At 45.3% G+C, this 24972-nt stretch overlaps 1 protein-coding gene across 1 annotated transcript in view; it reads left to right on the top strand.

Moving 5' to 3' along the window:
- The window catches only part of DNAH8 (dynein axonemal heavy chain 8), a 478630-nt gene that overhangs the window by 95691 nt on the left and 357967 nt on the right, over positions 1-24972 (top strand). The window contains exons 14-18 of the mRNA XM_044291082.1: positions 7263-7382; positions 8955-9093; positions 9178-9365; positions 10198-10278; positions 10363-10479. Coding sequence (XP_044147017.1) covers positions 7263-7382; positions 8955-9093; positions 9178-9365; positions 10198-10278; positions 10363-10479 — 645 coding nt within the window. The remainder of the gene's footprint in view (positions 1-7262; positions 7383-8954; positions 9094-9177; positions 9366-10197; positions 10279-10362; positions 10480-24972) is intronic.

Here is a 24972-nt window from a genome sequence, read left to right as displayed (position 1 = left end):
ATGTGATATAAAAATAAATCCAGCCAGCAAAGGAAGCAACATGGATAATCACAATACATTAGTAAGTGGCTTGTATTAACTTTCTCTACTTGATAAATGCCATTTGCTGAAGTGAGATGACACTTTTAAATATACTCATCTATGTCAGGGCCTTAACAAGTAATCTTGGGCTCTTCATGTGGAGACTGAATTGGGGCTACAAATGGTTATGCCCATCCCCAGCAGCTTCGGGTGCTGGAAGCATTGTGTAGTTAATATTACTGATGATAATTGTTTCTTCCAGCTCACTGTTGTCCCTTGTATCTTTTCCTACTCCCCTGATACCACCACCCTAATGCTGCCAGAATAGAAGCCGCTCTAATGGTCCCTTTACCAGGACTGATTTAGCAGGCAATTTTCAGGAACAAAGAAAACATTCACAGTAATTGCCTGATCGTCAGGGGGATGAGAGACGAGCAGTTGCTACAGCGAACACGTGTCCTCATACTTTTTCATGGTTTCTGGGCAGCAGATCCATGTTGACACAGGACAATCTGCTGAAACAATGATATTAGGTGTTGTCAGAATGTTTATACTGCTCTAATACACAATTTTCTGTTTATGAAAACAAGCAAGGATATGTAATGTAGGAGATTCCAACTTATTTCCACAAATCAAAAATTTAACAAGAATTCATTATCTGCGCTGAGTTAAAGACTAGAGGGAAACAACTGTATACAAAATATATATATTTATTTATAAACAATCAGTGCAAAATAATAAAATATGAAATTGGTGACATACAAAGAATAATGACCAACTAAGGCTACTTTCACACTTGCGCTTGATCGGATCCGTTCTGAACGGATCCGATCATATTAATGCAGACGGAGGCTCCGTTCAGTACGGATCCGTCTGCATTAATAACTTTGAAAAATTTTGCAAGTGCGCAAGTAGCCTGAGCGGATCCGTTCAGACTTTCAATGTAAAGTCAATGGGGGACGGATCCGCTTGAAGATTGAGCCATATGGTGACATCTTCAAGCGGATCCGTTCCCATTGACTTACATTGTAAGTCTGAACGGATCCGCTCGCCTCCGCACGGCAAGGCGGACACCCGAACGCTGCAAGCAGCGTTCAGCTGTCCGCCTGTCCGTGCGGAGGCGAGCGGAGCGGAGGCTGAACGCCGCCAGACTGATGCAGTCTGAGCGGATCCGCGTCCATTCAGACTGCATCAGGGCTGGACGGAGGCGTTTGGGTCCGCTCGTGAGCCCCTTCAAACGGAGCTCACGAACGGACCCATGAACGCTAGTGTGAAAGTAGCCTAAGTTCAATCAATTTGAGAACATAGGTAACATATAAGGTATAAAGCCAACCAAGAAAATAACTTTTCAAATGCAATGGGTAGCTTATCAGTGGTTCACAGAATAAGGCCTCATGTACACAGCCGTTGTTGTGGTCCGCATCCGAGCCGCATTTTTTGTAGCTCGGGTGCAGACCCATTCACTTCAATGGGGCCCCAAAAGATGCGGACAGCACTCCGTGTGCGGTCTGCATCCATTGCTCCGTTCCGTGGCCCCGCAAAAGAAAATATAGCATGTCCTATTCTTGTCCGTTTGGCGGACAAGAATAGGCATTTCTACAATAGGCCGCCCGTTCCGTTCCGCAAAAAACGGAACGGTCGTGTACATGAGGCCTAAGGAAACAAAAGGCTCAGAATTGACACGTGACTTCTTCCAGCCAACAGATATTATTCAAATTAAAGATAAACTTCCATCAATCTAAATATATATATATATATATATATATATATATATATATATATATATTAGAAAGACCATTAACTAAAACTTAAATCAGTTTTCTGGAGATTATACAAATATATATATAAAATCTCCCAAGATTGACCAACATAATTTATACTGCAGTTAAAATTATCTCAAATCAATCTAGATCTTAAGAATAATATGGTCTATCCGAATATATATATATATATATATATATATATACAGTACAGACCAAACATTTGGACACACCTTCTCATTCAAAGAGTTTTCTTTATTTTCATGACTATGACAATTGTAGATTCACACTGAAGGCATCAAAACTATGAATTAACACATGTGGAATTATATACATAACAAAAAAGTGTGAAACAACTGAAAATATGTCATATTCTAGGTTCTTCAAAGTAGCCACCTTTTGCTTTGATTACTGCTTTGATTACTCCTCCTCTGGCAGCTATACCCCCTCCTGCCTGGAGAGAGAGCTTCAGTTTTTTCTATTGTCAATAGGAGACAAGACCTCCTTGCATCCCGCCAGCCAAGGGGTCACCTAGGTCCGTCAGAGAAAAGACCCTCCCGCCATACCAGACTCCTGCCACTCCAGTGCCAGCTGCTGAGGAGGTGACCCTGCTGGAGAAGGTGACCTTGCCAGTCCACTTAGGGAGGGCAAAGAGATGAGGATGAAGATGAGGTGAATACACAGGATTAGGTAAGTATGTTTTATCCCTCTTCCCCCTCCATAGTTTCCTAGGGTTTCTGCCACAGGATATGGGGCGGACTTGCTGTTGTTAATGGGGCCTCACTAGGTTCTGCCAGGAAAACAGAGGAATAGTTTCCAAGCCAAGGATGAACAGCAGACAGGATTTTAGGGCCCTCAGATATTAGGTGGCAGCAGATCTGTGCCCCTCTCGCTTTCCCTCTGGGCCGTTGGCTAAGCAGCCACTTAGGGGGTTAATAACATCCTCGCAGGCGCTGCTTACTCCGCCGGCCACGGTCATACTCTGTGGTGTCCCCGTCTGTCCCGCAGCTACCACCATCCACCCTCTCGGGGGCCGAGCAAGCACCGCTCCGGAACGTTAACGCCTGTGTGATGCCGGCCGCCGCAAGGAATTTCAGCCTGCGATCTTCCCAGTCCGGGGTGACCTCCCCCGGCCGGTGGGCGCAAGCGGCCGCTTCCGCTCTCTGTTCTCTGTCCCTCTGCGCCCCGGCTGACCGACTGATCCCGGTCGGCCGTGCGCAAAAACTTAGGCCCGGCCGCTGCTTCATCCGCTGCGGCCCGGGACCATGCATCGGTTGACAGGCAAGGAAGGGAGCGGAGGAGGCCCCCCACTCCCCTATATGCTATCCGCTCGTGTCAGGGCACTTAGGGTTAATCACATCTCTGGACGGGGTGGGGGTGCGCTGTGGCGCGAATTCTTCCCGCCTCACTTTCCCTCTCACACAAGCCCCTAGGCCCCGCCCCTGGTTCTCAAGACAGCTTAACCACTTCTGGCCAGCCACCTCTGAAGCCGGCCCCAGATCTGAGATCTTATCTCTAGTGCAATGTGCCTTAACGTTAACACAGTTAACCCCTTCCTGCCTCTCTGCCCACTTGATGCTGGGCGTCCTAGTTTCATAAAAAAGTGGAAAATGTGCGTTCATACAGCCCCCCTCATCACCGCAGGACCACCCTGTCTGTGTGGTACCAGGCTGGGTTCGTGTCCTATAGTGGACAAAGGAGGTCATCCCATAGTTCCCAATCCGCCCTCCTGGGGCGTTGGTTGATATTCCTCCAGCTGCGCAGATCCAGGGAAGGACAGCTGAAGTATTAAGTTCTCCAGCACACTCCAGTACAGGACCTCTGGATTCCCAATCCGTCCTCCGGGGCCGTTTGGTTGATAATTCTCCAGTGCACTCCAGTACAGGACCTCTGGATTCCCAATCCGTCCTCCGGGGCCGTTTGGTTGATAATTCTCCAGCGCACTCCAGTACAGGACCTCTGGATTCCCAATCCGTCCTACGGGGCCATTTGGTTGATAATTCTCCACCTGCACAATCCAATGGAGAACCTCTGGAAGTTCCCACTCCATCCTCCGGGGTTGTTAGGTTGATAAGCTCCACCTACGCAATCCGGTGGATGGACCTCTAGATTCCCACTCCACCCTCTGGGTCGTTGGTTGATATATCCCCTCCCTCGTGGCCTACAACTGCCACGGGCAGTTTCTGAGAGGTAGAACTGTGCGCAAGTGGGCCAGAGCAGAACATTTCTCCTCAGTCACCTGCGCACCCCCAAGGGTCCTGCTCAGACGCACCCTTCCATCCCTGGAGAGGTTCAGTCCGAAGGGGGGGGGGGGGGAATCAGTGATTCGGGCTCTAACGTGAATCTGTTGCAATCTTCCAAGATTGCGTCCACAGTGGCCAGCAGTTTTTGTCGTCTGCATTACCCCCTTTCATAAGGTGGAGTATTTGCACCACTGCTGCATACAATACCTACCTTAGGCATTACCTCCTTCCATAGGTGAACTAATTTCTAGAGCGCTGTTTTCAGTGACGCCCGTAGGCGTTTCCCCTTCCATAGGGGACGGAATTACATTTCCACTAGGTACAGTCCGTACCGTATGCATTAGCCTCTTCCATAGGTGGCGTTATGGCATTATCACCGCTTCGGTGGTTACCGTAGGCATTACCCCTTCCTTAGGTGGAGTACTTGCACATGCACATCGCATATGCATTGCTCTTCCATAAACAGCGTAATCTATCTACAGCTGCATTCAGTTCCTGCTGTATGCATGACCACTTCCGCTAGCAGTACTTTTTGTATGCATTGCCCCTTCCACAGGCGGAGTAATTGCACTACTACAGTTGGCGGATTCTTCTAGCACTGAATTGGTGGCCTCTGCGGTGTGTCCCCTCCTCCGCTGGGGTATGGGCTTGCGATACAGTTGTGGCTCCCCTTGCTTGACTCCCCCCTCTGGCGGAGTTTTGGCACAGTCACTAAACGCCTGGTTGCATCGGCATTTGCACGGGGTATTCCTTTGTGGCCATCTATTCCAGAGTTCCAGACCCGGCTAGTGGGCTGTGGCACACTCCACATCTCTCTTTCTACAGGTGATTCCTTCTCATTGGTCCTGGGTGTGCTACCAGTATCTACATTACCTCCCTTAAGACATGATTAATGTCTAGGTCATGTCAGCCCTCTGGTGGTCATACTTTCCACCGCCCATTCCGTGGGTAGGCTATGAGACTCCCCACACCAGACGGAGTGGAGTTGCTGTCACGTCTTGCCACGCTGATAGACGTTCCATTCCTGGAACGGAACACCCTTCTATTTCTTCTTCCTCCTCGAACAGAATGGGTACGGGCCACTCACTTCTGTATTCCGGGACTCGGAATGTGTTCGAAGCGATCTGTCTGCGTTGGAGTCGCCCAGACGTCGACTTAATGGCTTCGAGACTGACTGACTGACTCGGAAGCTTCCCACCTTTCTCTCCCCAGCAAGGGATCTGGAAGCTTGCGGCGTGGGTGCCCTGATTTCCCCTTGGCAGGAGTTCTCCTTCCTTTCTTTTATTTCCCACCTTCCCCGAGTTCTACGGAATATCAGGATGGAGGGTATTCCGATTTATCATAGTCGCCCTGGGGATTGGCCGTCGCACGTGGTGCGCCGATCTCATTCTCCTTCTAGGAGACGTCCTTGGTCACTGCCACTCAGAGATTACCTTCTTTCGCAGTGTCCGGTCTTCTATTAGTATTTCAGGACTCTTCGTTTGTGGTTATTAAGACCGCCAGTTATTAAGACTGCATCGTCCAGGATCTATTCAGGACCTGGAGGTCCTTCCTGTGGAAGCCAAAATGTTTTCTCCCCCCACTGTCCTGTCCTTTCCACATTCGGGTTTGGACCTTGGTCTGGCCCTTAGTTTTTGAAGGGTCAGGTGTCGGCGCTTTCTATCATTTCCAGTGCCCTCTGGTCCCCCTGGGACCTGTAAGGACTTTTCTTCAGAGAGCAGCACATACGGTTCCTCTGTTCCATCCTCCTTTACCGCCTTGGTTTCTGAATTAGTCCTCTCAACGTTCCAGGTTTCCCCTGGAGCCCTTGCGAGAGTTTTCTCTCCGACTCCTGTCCTGGAAGGTAGTTTTTCTGGTCGCTATCTCTTTAATCAGACGGGTGTCTTAGTTAGCAGCGCTCTCTCTACAGAGAACCCTTCCTGGTTTTCATGGGGACAAGGTGGTTTGCCGGTCTGTCCCTTTTCTTCCGAAGGTGGTCTCTGACTCACTTTAATGAGAAAATTGTCCTTACCTCACTGTGCCCATCTCCTTCACACCCTAAGGAAAAGGAGTTACATCATTTGGACGTTTCAGAGCTCTGAACATCTATTTAGCAGCCTCCGGTTCCTTTGCCATACGGATCCCCTTTTTGTCATTCCAGAGGGTCCTCGAAAGGGAATGGCAACATCCAAGATGGCAATCGCACGCTGAATTCGGTCTACAATTGCTGAAGCATACCGTGCCGGAGGCAGGGTTCCGACCTCAGGTGTCATGGCTTACTCCACCAGAGCGGTGGGCGCATCTTCGGCTCGGAGGAATCACTCTTTGGCTGTACTGTCGTGTAGGGCGGCTACTTGTCCTCCTTACACACATTTGCAAGATTTTACCAGGTGCATACTTATGCATCGGCAGACGCTGCCTTAGGCCACTCAGTCTTGCAGGCGGCAGTTTCGTAGATGCTTTCAGGGATGCTTGCTTCCATGGGTCTGTGGTTTTTTCCTCCCCGTGGACTGCTTTTGGACGTCTCACGGTTCCTGTGTCCCCCAATGAATGTGGGCAAGAAAAGGAGATTTTTGTATAACTTACCAGTAAAATCTATTTCTCGCTCTTCATTGGGGGACACAGCACCCACCCAGTATTGTTGTTTAACCACAGCTGTGGCTGTTTCTGGTTAGAACCCCGTTGGGTTTTTGGCATGGTTGGTGTTCCATGTTTTTTCTTGGTTGGCTTGCTTCTCCTACTGCATGTACACAAACTGAAGCTCTCTCTCCAGGCTGGAGGGGGTATAGCTGCCAGGGGAGGAGCTAACAGCTTTTACTAGTGTCAACGTCTCCTAGAGCAGTGTTTCCCAACCAGTGTGCCTCCAGCTGTTGCAAAACTACAACTCCCAGCATGCCTGGATGGCCTTTGGCTGTGCGGGCATGCTGGGAGTTGTAGTTTTGCAACAGCTGGAGGCACACTGGTTGGGAAACACTGTCCTAGAGGACATGGCTATACCCACGGTTCCTGTGTCCCCCAATGACGAGCGAGAAAGAGATTTTACTGGTAAGTTATACAAAAATCTCCTTTTCCCATTGCAAGAGGATTCCGTGAAACACATTGCAAAGTCAATTTTCTGAATGTAGCACTATAGCCTTTATACCTCAGCTGAGTGCAGCCTATATCAAATCACTGGAATATGAGATATCAGGGGAAGGAGTGGTGCACTAATCCATCATTGACTGTTATAGTATTGAGAGCTTAGTGTTACTTTCTTCAGCTCTATGAACATTACAAGGAGGATCCTCCGGCTGTCAAGAACATGCCTCCTGTATCAGGCAGGATCCTGTGGTCCAGACAGCTGCTCAGCAGGATAACTGAGCCGATCACATATCTGAAGGTAGGATTTTATATTCTGTCATTCGTCCATATTATGGCTCATCACCCAGAGCTTTTTCAGTTTATTTGCATTCTGGGAAGTATTCTCTTAATACCAAGCACTGGTTAATCATCTGATTTAGGGAAAACAAATTAACCCAATTCATGAGTGGTGTGCCGCCCACAGTCTTGCTGACTAAGGTATTTTATATTAAGCTATACTAGGGCTCCAATTCTACTGCATGGAGCAACTGTCACGGACGTCCCCGTGACAGTGAGTAGCAGGAGATCGGGGAGACTGGCAACACGTCGTTTGATCTGACAGGTTTTCCTTGTGGATCAATAGGCCTCTGTGTTGTTTCTAGTAATGGCCGCACCCCTTGCCTCAGGTGTTGCTAATATGGTCATTTAACCTTCCTTATTTATTGTTGCTTCTCCCACAATGCTGTGCAGTTTATAGCTTCAGTTTCAGTTGTGGATTGCTGGTGTGTGGATCTCGGCGGAGTTTCTGGTGCTTCCATAGCCCCTTTGAAGTTAAGTCTTTTCCTTTTTGTATTTTGTTTGGTTTCTGTGTGTTGCATTTTCCTGTTGTTCTTATTAGGCCTAAAGGAGACTCGTGTTCGTCCTTCTTTTTGGAGGAACAGGTAGTCTTGTCCATGCCATTAGTATCAGGGTCCTATAGGGCTAGATAGGACTCTAGGTATTCCTAAGTATGAACACACCTACCTGTGGGGTCTGTTCATACTGGTAGTCAGTCAGGATATTGGTTAAGGTTTTGCTAGGAGGTGTCCATCTTTCTTCCCTAGTTCTCAAGACTGATTTCCTGTTCCCCCCTTCCCTCTTATGCTTGGTGTGGTGTTTCCCTCCCACACCAAAGCTTGACAGCTCCATATGTCTCTGATTTTATTGTCGTGAATGCAGAACACTGAACTAAAGTTCAGGCTTAAACTTAGGATCAAGAGAACTCCACACTGAACACAGGAGGGAAGGGGAACAGTAACTGGCTCTGGAAACTAGAGAACAAACAGGTCACCTCCTAAACAACCCTAATCCGGGCCCTAACTACCTATCAATATGAATAGACCTTGAAGGTAGGAATATTCATATGCTGGATATCTAGGCCCTTATATCCCTATAAGGCCCAGGAATGAGGTTAGGACCAGAGACAACCCATTCATCCCCAGATGGGAAAGGTAAATTACCAACAAGCAACACCTGAGGCAAGGGATGTGGCATTCACCAAAACACATACACAATAAGATCTACAGTAAACTTGTCAATTTAACCCACGAGTTGCCAGTCTCTCCGGTCTCCTGGTACCTGCCACGGGAACATCCGTGACACTTACACAGATGCCTAAAGCACAAAAGTAACCAAGGGCACTGGTAGAATTTTGGTGCCGAGGCAGCGTTATATATGCAGAAAAAAATCTGTAGTGCATCTTCATTATATCTTTCCGTAAAATATTGTTTATAGATGAACCCTGTAAAATCAATGGGGTGCTGCAAATTGCACTTATCCTAAAACCTTTGTCAATGTTAGGAAATTCCTCAATTATTGTTTTTCCCTTTTTTTTTTTACCCTGTCTTTAAAGACCAGTGCTGACATATTATCAAGCCCGGATGGTAAAGCTGCTGTGCAGCTGTATAATAGGATGTTATATGTTTTGGTGGAATTTGAAGTTTTCCATTACAACTTTTGGCTTAATGACTTCTCCACTGAGCTGCAGGACGGTAAGCGTGCTTTTTTAAAGAGGCCTGACTTACTCTAGACAGAGGACACAGTTATTTAATACCTATCTCATTTATTGTTTACAGCACTGCAGGCAAAGTTATTGGTTCACCATTCTGAAACCAAGCAGATGTTTGTTAACTTTGATCCTAAATTTCTAGAGATTTTTCAAGAAACAAAGTGCATGATGAAGATGGGTTTGGATATTCCAGAAGAAGCTGAAGCATTTCTGAGAGCAGAAGCTGAACTAAACTCAAATCATCTCCAGCTGGAAGTAAGGCCACTTCCAGATTTCTTTAGTTAATTTCAGTGATTGTACAATATTCTACTTAAAGGCGAGTTATCCCTTTGCATAAATATTACACCTATTATCAGCCAGCCCAGAAATCCTCACCAAAATCTGTGATTTCATTGCAGATTTAGCTGCAGTTTTCAGGGGGAAATCCATAATAAAAATGTGCTTCATTTCTGAGAATCCACAGCATTCCTACAATCTGCTGTGGATTTATTCCACTGTGAGTGAGTAGAGTTTGTGAAAATCCCATTCATTTTTGTAGTTTGTTGCACAGTTTTTGTTGAGGAATCTGAGATGTGTGAACCTACCATTCACATTCAGCAATAATGATGCATCTATGCAGTGCATTGTGGCAAAGCCTTATCTACTGTAAATACAATCCGCTTTGACTGCAAAATGCAGCAAGGAAAGCAGGAAATAAAATTCTCTTTTTACAATGTGAAAATGGTGCAACCAGCGCCACATGATTTACCATACATAAGTTGTGCGCCAAGACCTATAACACCTTTATGCCACTATTGACGTGATAAATGTCCGGCTATATGTTAATGTCATATTTTAGTTGCTAAAATGATTAGTTCAGACTGATAGAAATCTGTTTCATCAGTTAGAAATATGTTTGTTTCACATTAATATATTACACAGTCACAATCGTAGCATCGTCACTACCAATTTAGAAAAATACATCTTGGCCAATTTACTCTAGGATGTAAAATTAGTGGTTACTTTCTACTTTTTTTATGAAATTCACAATAAAACTGAGTGAAACATTAGGTTCAATTATTGCTCGTCTCGTCTCTTATACAAACAGAAATTACTCAAGACGTATAAGACTCTTTGTAGTCAGATCCACCCTGCCTTCACAGATCTGACGTCTGGGAAAATTAGAAAGGTATGGAGAAGAAAACATTTAAGTGATTTTTTATTTTTTATTATGTAATTTCTGTTCAGAATTAAGAATAACTATATTTTTTAGGTGGAGTCCACTTTACATAAGGGCCTCACAGATTTAACATGGTCGTCTGTTGCACTTGCACGCTTTTTTGAAGATTTAGATGCAGATCTTCAAATGGTCAGTCAGCTTGTAAACAAGGTAATATGAATATCTTTCATAACAGATATTATAAAGCAATATATAATAGTATACAATATTCATGTATTGTAATTGTAGCTACAGTACATTTGGAGAGTCTTCAGACACTCACTTTTTACACATTTTGTTAAAGAAAAAATTAAAACAGAATTTAAAAAATGTTTGAAAACGTATTAAAAAGGAAAAACAAAAATTTGGCCTGGACATACATATTCAGCTAAGTATTCAGCTCCTTTGTTCTAACATTTGGCATTTAACTCTTTTTAACAATTCTTTATTTATGATAAGCAGCATAATAACAGTATCCCTTGCTTTACGCAAGAGAGCATAAACACTGAAGCATACACTAGGATGTGACAGTACATTGATCCAATCATTGCATGGGAATACAAAAGATGACATAGTAATACTTATTCCAGTGCATATGCCTTCCTGTTGCTAACGTCCAAGTACAGAAATAATGAATAGGAATACAGAATCCTGATGTGGAACATTAATTAAGTGTTACATACTCATAATAAACTCAACACCATATAACCAAATAATCCTTCCCGGCAAGGTCTTTTAGGTTCAGCTAAAGGCAATGATCTATCTACTTCGTGTGAGTTAGATACCCCCGACTTAAGGGCTGTGTAGACAGTGCTATCCTCCCCTGAAAGCTACCAGTCCCTCTCAATTCGATGAAGGCTTGAGAACAAGGCCACATTAAACACTCTAACAAGTGCGCTCTATGAGAACATGTCGGTCCGTAATCCCTCTTTGTGGAAATCCAGCCAGGGTTTCCAGACCTTAAGGAACTTATCCCTTTTCCCCAAATTCCAACCCACTAGCTCCTCCATGAGACAGATATGATGGACTTCCTCCAGCCATTCTCCCACCCTCGGAGGCTCTCTATCTTTCCACTTCATTGGAATAAGCATTTTTGCAGGCAGCTATTAAATGAGTGGGGAAGACTAATAGGCGGAGGGTGTTAAGTCTAGTTGGGGTTTCCACAATAATACTAATTCCGGTGTCAATGATATGACCACATTGCAAATAGCATTGATTTTCCTCCCAATTTCCTCCCAAAAAATACTCAGGGAGGGGCAGGACCACCATATGTGTGAGATTGTCCCCTCTCCCCCCAGGCATCTCCAACACTTATTATCTGGAATCAGGTTAATTTTGTGTAAGAAATCCGGCGTCCTGTACCACCTCGTGAGAATTTTGAATGAGTTCTCCTGTAAGCGGAATGCTTCTTGAGAAGCCATGCGAGTGAGCTAAGATAAATTTAACATCAATGTCTGAGATGCTTATCTGAAGCTCTTGTTCCCATGCCTTTAAATACAAGAGTTTCTCAGAAGGTGGTGCGAGGAGTAGCTGGGAATAAAAGTAGGATAACATTTTCGGTGGAGGCTTAATGGAGGATAAGGAAAGGTTCTCCAACCACGTTGGATCTAGAGCTTCCCCAGCGTACATTCTCTTGTACTCTTTACAAGTAATGGTCAAGTCCCGTATAGCTAGTGAATTCCGAAAGGGTTTTGGAATTTTCTCCATCGTATCATGTATGAAAGTATCTAGTTCAGTGGATTTACGCAAATTTGAGATTCTTATCTCTGTAAGATTATACCAACACTGTTGGTTCACGCTCCCCTTACCTCTCATATAGTAAGGTAGGACAGACAGAGGAGCTAGTGGGGAGAGTTTATTTTGATGCATCAGGAGGCCTTTTGTTTTCTGACAATAAGAGAGCATAGAGTTAGTCATTTCCGACATAAACAGATGTTTCTTCCTATTCTTATTAGCCACCCACATGTACCTCGTGGCATTAGTACCCATTAGGTGACGTTCAATGTCAACAGTGTAATTTGTTATTGGACAAGTCTGCTAATTCGGTCCACCTTCCCAGGTGAATAGCATGATGGTAGGTCCTTAAATCAGGGAAAGAGAGACCTCCCTCCCCCTTCTTTCTTATAAGAAGAAGATAAGAGAGGCGTGGCCTTCCACTAGCCCACAAGAACTTAGTGAAGAGTCTCCTAAAATCAGCAAAAAACTTGTCCGGGATATTTATGGGTAGACATCTCAAAATATATAGTATCTGTGGGAGAAGCATATGTGGTCAGTATATTTTTCCTACCTAGCCAAGATAGGTATGGGATTTTTATAGAGCTAAGATAGGCCTTAATCTTGGAAAATAAGGGAGGATAGTTCAAACTATAGAATTGCTGGGGATCGGACGGCACTTGGATTCCCAGGAATTTTATAGCTCGTCCTGGCCATTGGAAAGGCGAGAGTGAGACTAGGCCCTTCGCCCTTTCCTTTTTAATAGAGACGTTAAGTATCTCTGATTTCTCGTAATTAACTTTGAAATTGGAGACTTCTCCATACTCTTCAAGTAACTTCATAATTTCCGGCAAAGCTTCTTCTGGATTGGTGACCAGTAAGAGAAGGTCATCGGCAAATGCTGCCACTGAGTGCATGTAGCGCCCTATTCGGAGACCCTTAATTTTGTCTGAGGCCCGTATTTTATTTAGGAAAATCTCTAGAGCCAGCACAAAGAGAGTAGGCGATAGGGGGCACCCTTGACGTGTTCCATTTTTTATTCCGAAGGGAGCAGAGAGGTAGCCATTAGCAAAGACTTTTGCCGAGGGACTTCCATAAAGAGTGAAAATCGCAGCAACGAACGCGGAGGGGAAGCCAAAATGCAGGAGAGTATCTCTCATAAATGACCAGCTTACCCTGTCAAATGCTTTCTCCGCGTCCGTTCCTACGAGCATCAGAGGAGTCTTCTCCTTTCTAGCATAATGGATGGCGTGGAAGATCCTACTCACATTATGCCTACCCTTCTCTGCCCCCCACGAATCCCACCTGTTCCTCCCCAAGCAGATCAGGGAGAAACTTGGCTATCCTTTTGCTGAGTATTTTGGCCCACAGTTTCACATCAGCATTCAAGAGCGAGATGGGCCTGTAACTGCCACATTTACTAGGATCCTTTCCCTTCCTTGTGCAGTACTACTATATGGGCCATCAGTGATTGTGAGGGAAGGGGGGTTCCTCCCAACAGTGAGTTGCAGAGATTAGTGAGATTGGGGAATTAAAATCTTTTGGAATTTTTTATAGTACAATATGGGAAGACCATCGGGCCCTGGACTCTTACCAGTAGGGATACTCACAAGACAATCCCTCACCTCTCTCTCGTGACTGGAGTTAGTAAACTATCTACCTCCTCAGCTTTAAGTTTAGGGACCACAACTGAATTAATGAAAGCCGCAGGTTTTCTTTTGTTTATCCTCAGGGCCAATTGTTTGTAAGTTGTACAAAGAGGAATAAAAAGAGGCGAATTCATTGGCTATTTCAGGAGTTGAGGTCAGGGATTCACCTGTACTATTTTGTATGCTTGCAATGTGTGTTTTTTCCATTTGACCCTTTATTAAGCGCGTAAGCAATTTTGAGCCTCTGTTGCCATGAACATAAGTCTGAAATTTTGTCATCTTAAGCATCTTTGCTGACCTAATATTGAGGAGATCTCTAAGTCTCATACGCAATTTGACTATGTCCCCATGAGTAACCTTAGAGGGTTTTTTCTTGTTGAGGTTTTCAAGCACAGATATTTGGGAAATGACAGAATCTACTTCTTTCGTCCTTTGCTTACGGACCCACGATCCTAAAGCAATTAACTCCCCTCTAATAAAGGCCTTGTGTGCCTCCCATGTAATAGGCGCAGCTATCTGCGAGTCATTGTTAATCTCAAAAAACATGTTAACCTTTTCCTCTATCTGTGTCCTGTGTTTAACATCTTCTAGTAATGTCTCATTAAGCCTCCAAGTCCAGGATCTAGGCGGAGCCCCTAGGAGGTGGATTCCCATTGAGACTGGCGCATGATCTGTGACCGTAATTGGTCCTATGTACGCTATCTCAACTCTGTCAAGAAGGTGATTTCAAAGATAAATATAGTCTAGCCTCCCATAAGTGCCATGCATTGCCGAGTAATAAGTGTAATCTTTCCCCTGAGGGTGAAGCACTCTCCAGACATCTGAAATCTGGTGGGCATCTAAAGCTCGTCTAAGTTTTTTAACTTGAGGGATAGATTGTCTTGGGAGAAGAGAGGTAGAGTCCAGGGGATGATCCAGAGCTATATTAAAGTCCCCTCCCAACATTAGGGCTCCTTCCCTAAACTCATGCAGCTTCTGTAAAGTTCCCACTAGCCATTTCACCTGATTCGTATTGGGAACGTACACGTTGGCGACAGTAATTTTGCTACCAAAGAGTGTCCCCTTCACAAACACAAAACGCCCAACCGGGTCAACTGACTGTGCCTGAATTTGAAATGGGAGACCTTTTCTAAACCCTATGGAGACTCCCTTGGATGCTGATGTGTGTGTGCTATGTGTCCAGGTGGGAACATGTTAGTAAAAAGTGAGGGTACTCTGTTATGTCTGAAATGAGTCTCCTGCAATAATAAGATATCTACTTTCTCCTTTTTTATAATTTGAAAAACTCTACTTCTCTTCTGTGGCCCATTTAAGCCGTTCACATTAGTGATGTTACTTTCAAGGGATCCATAACCTCATCACATATAGCTTTATCTCGCAAGAAAGGCTGAACCATTGCGACCATTATAGAATGTGCACATTGCCGGGTGCTAACTACTAACAGATAGATAAACCAAAGAAGGATAACATACATCTACAGGAACAAAGGAATGTAGCTCCGCACACCTCTACTCTCCACCTCACAGGACATGAATATATAAGGTTAAGGCAAGTGAAGGAGCAGAAGTGTGCGAGCTGAACCTCTATCACTAGAGGTAGAGAACATATCTTCCTGATAGAAGACAGTTTGAGTGGGCGGGGGGAGCCAACCAAGTACCAACAATGAAGGTCGGGCAGTTAAATTAACATAGGAAAGTTAACTCTTAAGCAAGCCAAAAAGTAACTCCTCATAAAATGTGCAAGGACCTGGAGTGTTATCATTACATATACCATGCCCATCCATCCCAATATCCCTGATGCATAAAACATATCGTCCGGATACCATGCAATTCGTATAACATCTGGATAGTAGACCCGCATGAATTGCAGCCCCACTGCTCAAAATAAAATTAACCGCCAAGCAGTTCCTCTCCTGCTCCGCTCCTTGTATCATACTTAATGTACAGATGGGTTGCACAGCTATGAGACGGGTGGATGGCAAAAAGAGGGGAAGGAGAGGGGGGGGGAGGGGGGGGGAAATGGGACAACATGGGGGAGATTATGAAGATACCAGTCTCAATCTGTAAATGACACTAAAACCTCTCACCCCACGTAATAAAGACTTTTAAGTCCTTGACTTTGCAACTTGAAAGAGGATAGTGGATAGCGCTTCAGGTCTCTCCTCCAATCTCTCTCCTCGAGGTCCCGTTCCCGCTTTTCTTTCTCTGTCTTTGCTTCTGGGACTTAACCTGTCTCCCTGGGGTCCACGATGCAGGTAACGGCAGCGGCGGCACGTCTGTAATCTCCTGGGCTAAGTTCCAATCTTGGATCTCTTGGTCCTCGATGCCTAGGTGATCATAAATTTTCCTTAAGTCACTATGAGACCTGACAATCAGTTTCTTGTCCAGTGCATTTATGAGTAGCCCGAATGGAAAGAGCCAGCGATACAGAAGTTTCCTCTCTTTTAATACCTCCAGCAGTGGCTTCAATGCTTTCCTCTTGCGCAGCGTGACTGGGGAGAGATCTTGAAAGATGGCTACTGGAGCTCCGTCAAACTTCAAAGGAGTTTTACCGCGTGCTGCTTTCAGGATACATTTCTTAGCCTGATAGCTTACAAGCTTACAGATAATGTCTCTAGGCGGGTCTGAAGGGCCAGGCGGCGGTCTCGGCACCCGGTGCGCTCTTTCTAATGAGAAGTCTTGGATCGTATCCTGTCCCACCAGGTTAGTGAAGAACGCGAGCAATGCGGTTTCAATGGCGTCCGGCAAGATGCTCTCAGGGAAGCCCTTGAGTCGGAGGTTGTTCCGACGGCCCCGGTTGTCTTGATCTTCAAGCTGTGTGTACAGTGTGTTAATGTGGGCTTGGGTATAGTCCAGTGAGTGGGCCACTGATGAACCGAACTCTATGATGGCGGACTGTGCAGTTTCTACTGCTTCCATCCATTCTCCCATGTGTTGAAGATCTTTTTTATATTCTTTCAACTCCTGCACTATTGGATCAAGTGCTTCTGCGAGGAGTTTCCGCATAAAAGGTCTGGAGACCGGGAGGTGTTCTTTCGCTGACGGGGCAGCTGCTTCACTACCTTCTCCGTCCTCTGAGTCCGAGGCGTCAGGCTGCAACTCAGGGTCATCAGGCGGCGCCATTTTCTCTGGCTTCTTAGCCTGCAGTCCCGACGTCTTTTTGACGAATTTGTCCAGATCTCCCTGGCCTGAAGACAACTTCATGTGTGCCGAAGTGTCTCTAGATTTGTCTCTTAAGGGTTTCCCCATGTTTGCTGGTGAATACTGCGTAGTATGCCCGCTTTCTTGTCAGTCTGCAGCAGAGCGATCTAACTTGCGGCCATTCAGCTCTGTTGCCAGGCTCCGCCCCTGGCATTTAACTCTTGATGTTTCTACACCTTGACTGGAGTCACTTGTGCTAGATCTGGAGAAGGGGACAAACATTTCCCAAAAACACAGTGGCCTCCATATTTCTTACATGGAACAAGTTTGAAACTACCAGGACTCTTCCTAGAGCTGCCGTCCCCCAAACTAAGTGGTGGAGAAGGGCCCTGGTAAGAGAGGTGACCAATAACTCAATGATCACTCTGGCTGAGCTCCAAAGATCCTGTGTGTAGATGGGAGAAAGTTCCAGAAGGTCAACTTTTACTACAGCCTCCACCAATCTGGGCTTTATGGCAGAGCAGCCACAAAGAAGCCTCTCCTCAGTAACAGACACATGAAAGCCGCCTGGAGTTTGTAAAAAAATCACCTAAAGGAGTCTCAGGCTGTGAGAAACAAGGTTCTCTGCTCTGAGCAGAACTTTTTTGGCCTCAATTCTAAGCTTCATATCTAGACGAAACCAGAAGCTTCTCATCACCTTCGCAATACTATCCCTACAGTGAAGCAGCATTATGCTGGGGCAACAGGGAGACCGGTCAGAGTGGAGGGAAAGCTGAATGCAGGAAAGTACAGAGAGATTCTTAAAGGGTTCTCTGCTTTTTTTTTTTATATTGATGACCTATTCTCAGGATTGGTCATAAATATCAGATAATCGGGGGCCAACTCCCGACGCCTCCACGGTCAGCTGTTTTAAGAGAAAGCAACACTCATTCCAGCGCTGCCTTCTCTTCACCATTTACCTGCTCGGTGTCGCAACCGTAGTGGTGGTCTGGTGTAATTACAACTTTGCCGTCATCCTTTACTTCAGTGGGACGGCTCTATGCAAATTAACACTACAGATCTGTCCCATTGAAGTGAATTTGTAATTTGAAGTTGTAATTACACCTGCTCATTGCTGTGGTTGTGATGGCGAGCATGTAAATGATGAAGAGAAGACAGCGCTTATACGAGCGCTGCTTTCTCTTCAAACAGCTGATCGACATGGGTGCCAGGAGTTGGGTCCCCGCCGACCTGATATTGATCACCTATCCTGAGGATAGGTGATCAATATGAAAAAGCGGACAATCCCTTTAATGAAAACTTGCTCCATAGACCTCTGGTCCTCAGACTGGGACAAAGGTTCTACTGTACTTCCAACAAGACAATGATCCTAAGCAGACAGCCAAGACCACACAGGAGTGGCTTAGGGACAACTCGGTGAGTGTCCTTGAGCCGTCCAGCCATTGCCCTAAACCCAATGGAACATCTCTGGAAAGACCTGAAAATGGATGCCCACAGACCACCTCCATCCCACCTGACAGCGCTGGAGATGATCTGCAGAGAGGAATGGCAGAAAATCCCCAAATCCATGTGTAAACCTTGTGGCATCATCTCAAAGAAGACTGGAGGCTGGAATCACTGCCAAAGGGGCTTCAACTAAGTCCTGAGTAATATAACAAATTGTAAAAAAGTGAAAGAGTCTGAAGAGTTTACGAAATGCATTGCATGTGTTATTTTTACTGGGTACTGTTGTTGCATGTATCTGCCGCTTTAGGATACAATCCTGGTTTTGGATACAATTCATACAGTCACTGCTATAAAACTGAAAATGTCTGAACACCATTTTTTAGCCAATAAAGTCCAATAAGTGTATCTCCAGTTATATAGAGAGTTTACAGTAATCATTTTTTTAACTAGTAGGAGGAACTGGCTATGGTTCATGCTGCAGGCTGCTCATGGCTATGCGTCCTGCTGTCTCCTAATCCAAGGAATAGCCGGCACCTGGACCAAGGGGCAGGCGCAGCTGCACGGGGAGGATACGAGTCCACAACGTAAGTAAATCAAATCCCAGCGAGTGCTTGTGACGAACTTCAAGGTTTTATTAGATTTAATAAAACCTTGAAGTTCGTTACAAGCACTTGCTGGGATTCGATTTACTTACTGCTCTGTCTCCTAGGCTTTTGTGTCCATTAGGGGACACAGCCCTAAAGAATGTAATGTGATTGTACAACATTGGCTCGTGCACTATAGATGGGTGCCCAGAAGATGGAGATTCCTGCATAGGTATGAGAGGTATGAGCAGCCCGGACCGTGGCCAGTCTGAGTTGTTATTCAGAAGCAGAATCTGCGGTATGTGATCGTTGGAAGTGGTGGTGTATTTCTCCTTATTACTGCAGTCTCACCTCTACTTATCTAACAGAAATAGGATTGCTGTTTCAGTCCTTAATGGCTATGTACACCTTGGGATCAATATTTTTATTATTACATTGCACTCTTTTTAAGCTAAAAATCATATATTAAACATGTATTAAACATTTGGAGTCCTTTTCTCTGTGCAGCCGTGAGATTCTGTAGTAGCATGCTATCTGTCTTCACTCTGATAACTCCTTATCTCTGATCTCTTATAAACACTCCTTACTGATGAGAATGTGGCTTAAATAAGTGTTTATAACTCCACCTGGATGTTGCTCGTTTGTGCTATAGCCTGTGTAGTTCGTATACCTTAGTCTTACAAGTTGACATTACTTGTGAGCCAGAAGCCCTGCAAAGGTTGGCATCACTGCAAACACGCCTTTACCGCTCCTAATCTGGAAAGAACATAATAACTCACACTATACAATGTAAATGTTATGCTAAGGAAGTAGACTACCTCAGCAAAGGCCAAACAGTCTCCAAGGATAGCGCTTTGAAGAAGCTTGATCCCATCATTGACCAAAAAGGGTTGCTAAGAATGAAGGACCTAGTAGTGGCATCTGTTGACACCAGATGGGGAGTGTTCTGCCCAGCAGAGTTTGAGAATCATTATAGATCACGTCTGCCTCAGTTTTGGTATTTCTGTAGTGATTAGTGTGGTTATAGCACCATCTAGCGGTGTTAAGTTGTATTACACTTTGTTTTTCCTATTACAAAGACTGCTGCATTGTGGGTGGTGCAAAGCATTGTGGGAGTGCAACGCATCCTGGGAAAGAGAAGTCACCAGGACACATCAGCAGAGCTGTCCTTCTGCATATCTCCTTCTCAAACTCCACCATCCTTGTAAAATCATATCTGGTGAGAGATCTACCTTTGTTTCAGGGATATTATGTTATGCAGAGCTGTTCAGTCAGTTGTAATTGTTACTCTGGGAGTTGTTACTACTGTTAGTTAGACATTTAGTCCTATGTTAGGCAGCCATTTTACCATATGCTTCAGTGTTATGCAAATGCTACAGCACATGCTATTCTATACGTTATACTTATGCATGTTATTTGTAGTTTTACCGCACACTAGCACAATCTCTCACGCTCATCGTGCAGGAGTACAACCTGTTGACCAATAAACAAGTTAGACTACAAAGAACACTCCTCCTATTTGGAAGACAGGAATGGTTTATGCTGAATGTCAGACTGCACACTGTGTGAACGTGTATGAAGACAGAACAATGACCTCTTAGTAAATAGAGATAAGGGTTATTAGATGACCGACACAGAATGAAAGTAAAAAGTATGATTCTCACAGCTAGAAAAACTGTTAACACTTTGTGACAAAAGAGCTTAATATTTTTAATATGCCTTTAAAAAAATATTTTAAGCCCAAAATGAGTAAAATAAAATCATAATAAATTGCCCCCAAAGATGTACATAGCCTTTAAAGCAAGATCTAATCCTGTCCGGTCTGTCAAATATAGAAATTCTTGACTAGTTTACCCTGCATCATGTCCAAAAAAAATTTCCACCACAATATTGTGTACATGTGTGTACAGTAAATGTAGGTTTATGACAGCTGACTAGTAAAAGGCTGCCTGGTTTAGAACCAATTCAAATTTTTTATATCCTTCTTTATATTTTGCAATGCAAAAGGTGAATTATCTAACAAATCTGCATCAAAATCTATGTAACATGCTGATTTTTCTGCAACCTTATTGAATATTTATCAGCAACCGTTTTGTTAAAGGCGTTGTCCACTTTATAAAAAGTGGTGCAAAAATGGTTTAAAGGGTTTCTACCACCAGATTTGGTCCTATTTAGCTGACTGACACTAGCGATGTGCTAGTGTCAGCAGTCCATAACAGTGTTCTTACTTATCATCTGTCTGCTGCCGTTTACCTTAAAAACGTACTTTTATAGATATGCTAATGAGCCTCTAGGTGCTATGTGGGCGTCATTAGCACCTAGAGGGCTCTGTCCACTAACCATTTCAGCCGCCCATCGCGTCCCTCCAGTCCGCCCCGCTCCTGTTGATTGACGTGAAACTTCTCAGTATCTCGTACCAATTCCCGCGCCTGCGCCGTGCGCTTCTGTGTTCGGCGCAGTGAGTGAATGCCGCGCTCCTGGTGCCGGCTTCCTCAGTGTAACGTAGTTGGCGCAGGCGCAGTGAGGAAGCCGGCGCCGGGAGAATACAGAAGCGCACGGCGCAGGCGCGGGAATTGGTACGAGATACTGAGAAGTTTCACGTCAATCAACAGGAGCGGGGCGGACTGGAGGGACGCGATGGGCGGCTGAAATGGTTAGAGGACTGAGCCCTCTAGGTGCTAATGACTCCCACATAGCACCTAGAGGCTCATTAGCATATCTATAAAAGTTTTTAAGGTGAACGGCAGCAGACAGATGATAAGTAAGAACACTGTTATGGACTGCTGACACTAGCACATCGCTAGTGTCAGTCAGCTAAATAGGACCAAATCTGGTGGTAGAAACCCTTTAAGCAGTAATGTTTGACTCATACAATTATAAATGACTTAATATTGTAACCCAGCACTCACAGTGAAGCCCCCAGCTGGCCTGGTACCTGCTATGTAATCAATGAAGACTAGCATCCTCCACATCCATAGGATGCAAGCATGGGCGGATTGGCCATGGAACCTACAGGGAAATTTCCCAGTGGGCCGATACCCAGGGGGCCACTTAATCCCTCCTCTTGGCCCGCAAGTAGTGAACCTCTCTTCACAGCCTTTAGATCAGTTGAAATCCGAGTTCTAAAACTGGGCCTGTCCTTTGTGCCGACACCGAAGTTTAATAAATTCCACATAGTGAAAGACATAAATCTATTTGTGCGGAAACTTCGGTGGCATAAACACTTTTGGCACCAAGACAGCAGGCAGTGTCGTGAACTCGGCATACCCTTTGATATTTTGTCTGATGTACGTCTTCTCTTTGATCTAGGTAACGAGCTTCCACTAAGTGAAGGCACTGGTCCCTTCTCTATCCTTAAACTCAAAAGCAACAAAATGCCTCCTCCCACTAGTGAGGTCTCCTGTATAGACGTATTTTCGGATTTGGTGACTACTCAGATTGCGGAGTTGACCGCTTCCAAACAGAGATCCAATTGTGATCGTGCCATGGCCATTGCATTGTCCAACCTGGAACATGATCTGTCAGTGGTAATCAAACCATCTAACAAGGGGAGCAATGTGGTGGTGATGGATAACGAACAATATCGACAGATGTGTGAATTAATACTGAGGGACCCTAACACCTATGAGATTTTGTCTCGAGATCCCATTGAGGAATATAAACATGAGCTTAGGGACATCTTGGATGATGCCCTTAAATCCAATCTGATTACAAGGGATGAATACCATTTCATGTTTCCTACATTTCCTAGGCAGGCAACATTCTATTGCTTGCCCAAGTTACATAAATGGGTATCACCCCTTAAAGGGCGCCCCATTGTATCAGGGGTAGGCAATTTGTGTCAGAATGTGGGCCTATACATAGATCAGATCTTGGCCTCTTTCGTTGTAGCTCTACCATCCTACACACACGATACTACCGACCTATTAAAACGTCTGGAAGGGGTCCACGTCAAAGCTAATGACCTAATTGCCAGCATCGACGTGGAAGCGATCTATTCCAGCATCCCTCACGATTTGGGTCTAAAAGCCGTACAATTTTTCCTCCAAACTCAAGGTTTGTCAGTACCGTGCCCACAGTCACCTAATTCTTCAGCTGCTTGAATTCACTTTGACCAGAAATGTATTTTCATTTAATGGGCGGATATACCACCAGCTCAGGGGCACTGTGATAGGGAGCCCATGCGACCCATCGTACTCAAATCTGTTCCTGGGCTGGTGGGAAGCAACTCTGGTCTTCACAGATGATAGTGTCCTCCATACCGAGCCCATAGGACTGGAGGCACGATATATTGACAACATTTTTGTCATATGGCATGGAAGTAATGAGGTAGGGCTCCGTTTCACATACGAATCAGATGAACGGGCCCTCCCCTTTCTGGATGTCCTGATTTCCAAGAACCAGATGGGCGAGTTGAATACATCTGTATATAGAAAACCTAACTCGACCAACTCACTCCTTCGATGGGAAAGCGAACACCCTCTTCCTCTCAAACGTGGGATCCCTAAGGGACAGTATCTACGCTTAAGACGGAACTGTTCTAGTAAGAAAGAATTCTTACACCAAGCGGCTGATTTTCGCCAAAGATTCTTGGCAAGAGGCTATCCTGATCGCGTGCCTAAATCAGCCCTAATGGAAGAACGTTCTACTCTCCTCACCCCCAAACAGAAACCAGTACCATCTAACAAACTGATTCGCCTGATAACCTCTTATGATGGCGAAGCCAAGTCCATTAACGGCCTAATCAACCAATACTGGCACATCCTTTTTATGGATCCGGATCTGAGGGAGTTGCTGGGAGATTCTCCAAGCATATCCTAAGACGAGGAAGGAGCCTACGGGATCGATTGGTTCAAAGCCAATACACCCCACAACCATCGTCGAGCTGTGCCTGGCTCCAGAACCCGAACCGGGGCTGCTATCGTTGCAGCGGTTGCATTGCCTGCCCATACATTAAGACTGGCAAATCATTTTTGAGTAATATTACTGGTAGGGAGTTTGCCATTCGTCACTACATCAATTGTAAGACCCACAGGGTTATCTACCGGATTATCTGCCAGTGCGGAAAATAATACATAGGCAAGACAATCAGGGAATTTCGTAGGAGAGTAGGGGAACACCTCAATAATGTGGCCAAATTCAAAGACACTCCTGTGGCAAAACACATCCACAACTCTCATTGTACCCATTGAGGGAATCTTGCCTATAGCCCCCCTCCTCCCCCCCCCCCATTATTTATTAATGTTCGCCACTCTTTTGTTCATGTCCATAAATATATTTGCTCTTCGGCATGCTAATATATGAGCATTTATGCCTCTTACCCTGACCGCCTGCATGAAATGCTTTCTAAATGTTTATCCGAGCGTTGGCTATCATGCCTGCTCTGTTGCAGCAGGCACCTGACGTCAGAGCACTCACCGGCGTCACCCAGCTGCTAAGCAACGAGCGCATTTCTCTTCCCTACCTCTCGGCCGCCCCACGTGACCGGACGCTGCGCTCCACTGACTGGTGCGCTGCGTTCCATGCGTTAGCCACGCCCCGCTGGTGGGGCGTGACGTCTTGGTCACGTGACCGGACCATGTGACTCCGGGAGGCGGTCGGGAGATACAGGGCGCGCTTTTTGCTGTTAAATACAGCGTCCATAAGGTCATTTGGCGTGCAGCTGAAGACATCATTTCGGCTGCCCCAGAGGTGCCCCCCAACAACTTGTGGGGTCTTCCACCTAATAGGACCATTGCTGTCCTGCTCCTTTGTACCCTTAAGATCCACTGATCTCAGGTATGTCCCTGTTTTGTCTCTTCATAGTTCTCAGCTCATGTGAACCTCTTTTTATGTTGTCTAGATCTTCATGTTGACTATATTCTTCCTGCAGGATTGCCTTTTGCATATTTTGGATCTTTCCCCTGATGATAGACCACTTGAAACGTGACACGTCGGGAACTATCCTATAGGTGATATTAGGGATACCTCCCCATTTTAGGTTAAGGTATCCGGATAGGGCCGCCCCTTGCGGGCTATGAACTCTGTATAGACAGGCAGGTGCACAATAGCAATGCCCCCATCCCCAATTAGGGATCACTAGGGATATTGGTTCCCTGCACTGTCTACATCTCCAAACAACCAACGACCACA

The sequence above is a fragment of the Bufo gargarizans genome, chromosome 4 (assembly GCF_014858855.1).
Source record: "Bufo gargarizans isolate SCDJY-AF-19 chromosome 4, ASM1485885v1, whole genome shotgun sequence".
Lineage (NCBI taxonomy): Eukaryota > Metazoa > Chordata > Amphibia > Anura > Bufonidae > Bufo > Bufo gargarizans.
The sequence above is the reverse complement of the archived record's forward strand: the minus strand, read 5'-3'. Positions and strand labels throughout refer to the sequence as shown.